The sequence below is a fragment of the Diaphorina citri genome, unplaced genomic scaffold, assembly GCF_000475195.1.
Source record: "Diaphorina citri unplaced genomic scaffold, Diaci psyllid genome assembly version 1.1 scaffold4281, whole genome shotgun sequence".
Lineage (NCBI taxonomy): Eukaryota > Metazoa > Arthropoda > Insecta > Hemiptera > Psyllidae > Diaphorina > Diaphorina citri.
This window is the reverse complement of record NW_007381680.1, coordinates 5,161-11,787: the sequence shown is the minus strand read 5'-3', so window position 1 is coordinate 11,787 and position 6,627 is coordinate 5,161. Positions and strand designations below refer to the sequence as shown.

The following is a 6,627-nucleotide window of genomic DNA, read 5'->3' as shown; positions in this document are numbered from 1 at the left end:
AGAGCTTATAAAAAGAGTGTGTATCATGTTTGACCAAATGAAGCCAGACCATTGTAACGGTAAATACTTTACTTGAAGACAATGTGTTTGAATAAGTCAATGAAATGTACCTATTACTTATCTCCTCACTGAGGTACAAATCCAAGTTAGCTCTGTAGTTTCAACTCGGTTGCACAAGACAAAATAGTCATCATGTATATGTTTTCGAGTCAGCTGACGCTAGCTGATTTCAATGACAACTGTGATTTTCATGAAGCTTATAATGAAAACCGATGGAAAGGCACTTTGGTGTCTTCACTCCATTCAATTCTGAAGCAAGTGCATAATTCACTTGATATTAACACGGATGCCTTATATTACACGGAGAAATTGATCCTCAAACTTTTGAACTTACTCTGTTCCAAACCTTTACCTCTAACCACATCTGACATGGAAGGGAAAATAAAGAAATATTTCCCCAACCCAATCAGTGAGTGGACTTTCAATGAAGCCAAACAGGCACTGGAGAAAGGTAAAAAGAAATCTTCTCTTGTGATATCCATTGACAGGGTACAAAATATTCTGCAGAAAGAATTTTATTTCAGGAAAGTAGAGACTAATATGGTCCTCTATTATGCCGCAGTCCTGGACTACGTTGCAGCAGACTTGTTAAAGCTCGTTGGTAATTATGTGAAAAACATTCGCAAAGTGGACATTTCAATTCAAGATATTGATGTTGCCATGTATGCAGACAAAGCTTTACTTGAGCTTTTCTTCCAGGAAGATGATGATCCTGTCTATCTTGAACCTCAGGTCCAATCAAACAATGTTGTGTTACATTATGAACAAGTGGTAAATGATTTTGTAGCCGAAGAAAAACTCTTCATTAGGGAACTGAAACTTATTTTGAAAATATTTTATGAAGAACTGAATAAAATTACTCCCCTCAAAGAAATCAAAGAGGTGCATAGTTTGTTCGAGATTATCGAGGAAATATATAACTTGACAGTGTGCTTGTTGGGTGCAGTTGAGGACATATCTGAGATGAGTAGCGATGACCATTGTATAGGATCTTGTTTTGAAGAGTTTGCTGAAGACGCAGAGTTTGATGTCTATGAGAAGTTACTTCACAATATTGTAAATCAGAAGAGTATTGAAGTTTTGAGTATGCACGTCACTCAGCCCAGCATCTTGAACACATTACAGTTTGCTGGTTACGGATTCAAGGAGTGTGTGAAGTATTACCTACCAAACTTACTCATGAGCCCCCTCTATCATTGTAATTTATACTTCGAATATATTAAAATATTTCATTCCCTTACTGATTCTAGCAAGGACAAAGAATGTCTGGAACAAGCTCAGGGTCTTTTAGCTCCTTTGCAAATATCGTTGTCAAAAATAAGTTTAGAGAAAAATGGCAAAAATGCTTGCGTAAGAAATTATAACCGTGTCAAACATCTTCAGTCATTGGAAAAGATTCATGAACTCAAGAAGAATGTAGATGGGGTGGATGTGAGAGATCTCAGACCATATTTAGAAGAATTCTACAGGGAAGATACTCTCATGAAATATGATGGGAAAAGTAACCGTCTTACAGAGAGAAAAGTATACTTCTTTGACGGGGTTCTGATCCTGTGTAAGTCAAATAAAAAGATTTCAGTAACCGTCCCCATCAACGTGGTGTCAAGTCAGTATGAGTTCAAGTGTAAGGAGATGTACTTCTTAAGGAAGGTGGAAATCAATGACTATGAAAATACTGATGACATCAAAAACGCTTTCGAAATTGCTCCACGTGATCAACCGTCTATTATTATTGTGACCAAATCACCAGAAGACAAGAAATCTTGGTTCTCAGACCTCATCATGGTTAATACGAAGAGTATGCTGGAAAGAACTTTGGACAGCATCATACTCGACGAAGAGAAGAAACATCCTTTACGGATGCCCTCCCCTGAATATTACAGCTTTGCAGAACCTGATTCTTGCGAGAACATCATTCTAGAGGAGAAACAAAACACCAACATGCCTCTCATCAAGGGAGCGACTTTGCACAAACTTATAGAAAGACTGACCTACCACATCTACGCTGACCCAGCGTTCATTGGAACTTTTTTAACAACGTACCGAAGTTTTACTACTCCGACTGAACTTCTGGATTTGTTGATAGACAGATTCAACGTTCCAGACCCCAACAAAGTATTTGAGAACAACAATGCTGATATTGAAGAAAGTATCTTGAGAGAGGACATTATTCGATACAAGAAAGAATTGTGTCAACCAGTGCAATTTCGGGTATTGAACGTGTTTAGACAATGGGTGCAACATCACTTTTATGATTTCCAAAGGGACCAAAATTTATTAGAAAAACTCAAATCTTTTCTTTTAAATGAAATTAGTGGAAAATCATTAAGAAAATGGGCAGACATCGTTCTCAATTTGATCCAAAGAAAAGAATTGGATTTGGAAAAAGAAATAACGTTTGCTTTCAACAACTCTCCCCCACCAATAGAAGTTCATGTACCAATCAATTCTATTGACGAGTTCAACATACTTATTGCTCATCCTGTAGAGATAGCAAGACAATTGACACTCCTTGAATTTGATTATTTTCGATCTGTAAAACCTTCTGAACTTGTAGGAAGTGTATGGACCAAAAAGAATAAAGCAGAGTATTCACCTAATCTTATCAAAATTATGAAACATACCACGAATTTTACACGGTGGCTTGAGAAGATCATAGTTGAAGCCGAAAATTTTGATGAAAGGTTAGCTATTATGACAAGAATTATAGAGATGATGATTGTTCTACAAAAACTAAACAACTTCAATGGTGTCCTAGCAGTCACATCTGCAATGGGATCAGCTGCTGTCTATAGACTGAGGTTTACATTTCAAGCTTTACCAACGAGACTTCAGAAAGTATTGGAAGATGCCCGTGAACTGAATGGTGATCACTTCAAAAAGTATCAAGAGAAACTGAGGAACATCAATCCACCGTGCATTCCTTTCTTTGGCATGTATTTGACAAATATCCTGCACATCGAAGAAGGGAACCCCGATTTTCTTCCTGATTCAAAGTTGATCAATTTTACAAAGAGGAGAAAAGTTGCTGAAATAATAAGTGAGATCCAGCAATATCAGAACGAACCCTACTGTCTGAGTGTTGTTCCTATTTATCGAGAGTTCTTCGAAAATCTATCTCCTTTTGAAGGTAAGTGAAATCTGTGAGTTTTCAAATTTTATGATCAGATTAATTCAAACGAAAAGGAATTTAATTTATTCAAAGTAAATGTACGAGTTCTTTTTATTTTATAATGAGTGGATAGTTATTATTAGTTCGTAATTCGTACAATTTTATAATAATTATTATATCTGTTAGCAATAGGACCAATTTTCAAAACGGTGCGGTGGGTGAATTTTATTAATATTATTTTCAATTTTCTAATCTACCTAATAGCATTGTTCATTTCATTCACTTCTCATCATTCGTCTTCTCTCCTCACAGGCATAGACGACAACGAAATGTGCAACATACTGTTCGAACAGTCTCTCCTGATTGAACCCAGACATGCCACTCATGTCCCGAAATTCCCGCGGAAATGGCCCAACATTTCCCTCAAGTCTCCGCTGGTCAAAATCAAAAAGACTCGAGTTCTGTCCGAGCTCCCTGGATTTCACTTTGAAGAATCGGCCCAGTCAGAAGTGGATGAACCGGCTACCCCCATTACACCATCGAACCACATGGGCTCTAATTCAGACTTTAGTATATTCGCGCCCATTATTATAGGTAACTTGCATCCACTTGTAAATTTTGCAGTCAAAACCAAATGTTAACCCCAAAGCAATCACCCTACTAGTTAGAGCTGATTGAGAGGCTGACGAAAAAGGCTGACCCTGTCTGTAAACGGGAAAACGCGAAGAAGAAGAAAAAAAAAAAAAAAAAAGATTTTATAGTTAACTTACACAAAAAGCCACTCTAAGGCTTAGGTGTAAGGGCATCAACTGCCCCAAAAGATGGGTTAAGCGTCTACGAATAGGTAACCAGGGGCTTACTCGTGGCCTTTGTCCGGGGTGTACCAGACGAGAAATTGGCCTGAAGTGCGCTTGGGCTTAATGAGGCTGGTAGTTTCAAACATCAATGGCCGATCTTACCACTGACAGGTAACACTTTTTTCTTTGATATCACCCATTTGATGTACACAGGCCAGTATTTCTTTAACTCTGGATTCACTGTAAACTCGCTGTTGTAAGATGGGGCATAGATCGTAAATCCTTTGTTTCTTTTGTCTCCAGGTAACCCCGAGAACACCTGCACCAGTTTCGAGGATCTGAGCTCGGCCACTTCCACCTCCAATGGCTATCGCACTTCCCGGTCCTCCTCCACGTCCAAACTGCCCCCTCCCCTCCCTCCCCCACCTCTCCCTCCTCGCTACAGTAGACCAGGTCCTGTGGAGCCCCCACCCCGAGACTTCCAGGCTGTTCCCCCTCCACTACCACCCCGAGGTAATGTGGAGGACCCTAAACACCCCGCGAGGAGAAGACGCAAGACGAATGTCATTTGAATGAGTGGCACTCTCCACTTGGGGAGATATAATGAGACTTTGTAAAGTTTGTATGTACTTTCCTTTGCCCTACAGAACCGAACCGAATTTAAACCACGATTGGTTTTGGGGAGGAGAAAGAGAGGGAGACCAAAACGGAGGTGGAGAGATAAAGTCGAGGAAGACTTGAGAAAAAAGGGATGGAGAAGGGAGGAGACATTAGATAGGAGGGTGCGGAGGGGTAGGATAAAGGAGGGTAACGCCGACCCCAAATAAGGTTCGGAAAAGGTGCAGGAAAAGAAGAAGAAGAAGACGAAGAAGATTGGTTTTGGGTCGAGTGGATAGGAACACATCACATGCCTTCAGGCACACTCCGTTTGTCAAAAGTAGGTATAGATCGAAATCAAGGGTTGTAATGAAAGTTTTTGATTTGCCTAGCTTTAAGTAATTTTTATGTTCAACAAGTTGTCTTTTATAAATTCAATCGAAAAGAGTTACTGGTAGGTAGAAAACTACTTTGGAGTTTAATGAGTAGGAATCCTTAGTCAAACACGGATAAAGAAGAACAGATAGGTATAATGTAGGTAGTACCTAAAAATAGTTAATAGTTAGGTTACTACTGTAAATTCAAGTAGGGTACCTACCTGTAAAATTTATTTTCTAAAAGATCTAAAAATACGGAAAAGTGAGCATTTATGTTACCATACCAATATTTCAATTGACCTAAACGTGTACTAAAAGTACCTTACCTATGATATATTTTACCTATATACTATCTAATAATGTCAGCTCCCATGGCGTAGTGGTCACTGCGCTCGCCCTTGCACGCGGAGGACCCGGGTTTCGATTCCCGGCGGGGTCAAGAAATTTGTATCATGCAAATGATGATTCCGTGACTGGCCGTTACGGGTCCACTTAGCCTCGTGAGGAAAATGAGTGGCTATGTAATATAAATGCGCATAGCGACCGGTTGCAGCATGGTAGGTAATTGGGAGCTGGGATTATTGCAGATATATGTATTTGAAAAATCCTAATGCCGCAGTGAGCACCAAAGTTTGTGATATTATAGTAACACAAAGAAAAGAGGCATGAATTTATTTATGTTTAATTATCAATTCGGTACCCTTAGGATCTTTCTTTTAATTTTTCCGGATATGTACCTAGGTAGGATAGGTACTTTATAGGTTTCTCTCTAGTCTTTATGTTGTGTCTTTATGTCGTATTTTACCAAATATAGTTTTTCAGTATTCATGTATTTACAAGGTAAACACCTTTGTAGTATTGCCACAATAAGAATAATACGTGAGGAAATATTTATTCGTTTAACATAACCAATAGACTACCAAGCAACGTGGATGTGTTGTGAATGTAAATATTCACAGACAAGGCGGGTAGGCCAGTACAAGTTAGAAAATATCTAGGCCGTAGAAATAGCAAGGATACCCCTAAAGAATCAGGATAATCTCCTGTCAGATGAACTAGTTCAACACGCGCATCGAAACGCGAAGGTGGAAGGAATCAAAGATACGTCTTGGAGACGAGAACAACCCTAAGGTAAATACTTTGAGTATACAATTGCTGTCAAACATAAAAATGTTATCCATCGTTTTCCTGTCTGTTGCAAAACGCATCCCCGTATATCTTGGCTCATCGCATACCTGTCATGCCTGTAAGGTGACAGTAAGGGTCGCGGAGGTGTCAGATTCCTTACCTGGGCAGACAGATTTCATTCTATCCTGCACTGTCATGCTCCATTTCCTCTGCGCTTTGTTTGAGCTCGATAAGGAGCGTTAGCAGTAATAGTTCTCTCTGTCAAGAACCTCTTTAAAAAAATGTTTTTCCGCACAAACCAGCGCTGTTAATCTATCAATCTACATACAATAAACTCGAAACTTGGTATAAAGTTCAGGATAGTTCTGGAAGAAGCTCTACCCTTTTTTTTTTGGCGGAGCGGCTCCAACACAGAAAGTTCGATGATGTAATACATTATTTACTATAGACCTCTATCTGTTCAAGAGTTGGGCCTTTACCCACACGTCAGGTAGTATCTAGTTAAAAGAAGATAAACTGATAATACTTGCGTAACACATCACTCTTGGGTTTTGAT

General features: G+C 39.2%; 1 protein-coding gene across 1 annotated transcript; it reads left to right on the top strand.

Annotated features, from left to right (window-relative positions):
- The first annotated feature begins 124 nt into the window (after nucleotides 1-124).
- Nucleotides 125-4,590, top strand: LOC103520929 (protein son of sevenless-like). The gene is made up of 3 exons (XM_008486028.2): nucleotides 125-3,190; nucleotides 3,485-3,766; nucleotides 4,273-4,590. The coding sequence occupies exons 1-3, from the start codon at nucleotides 193-195 to the stop codon at nucleotides 4,539-4,541; spliced, it is 3,549 nt and encodes a 1,182-aa protein (XP_008484250.1). The 5' UTR covers nucleotides 125-192; the 3' UTR covers nucleotides 4,542-4,590.
- The last annotated feature ends 2,037 nt before the right edge of the window (nucleotides 4,591-6,627 follow it).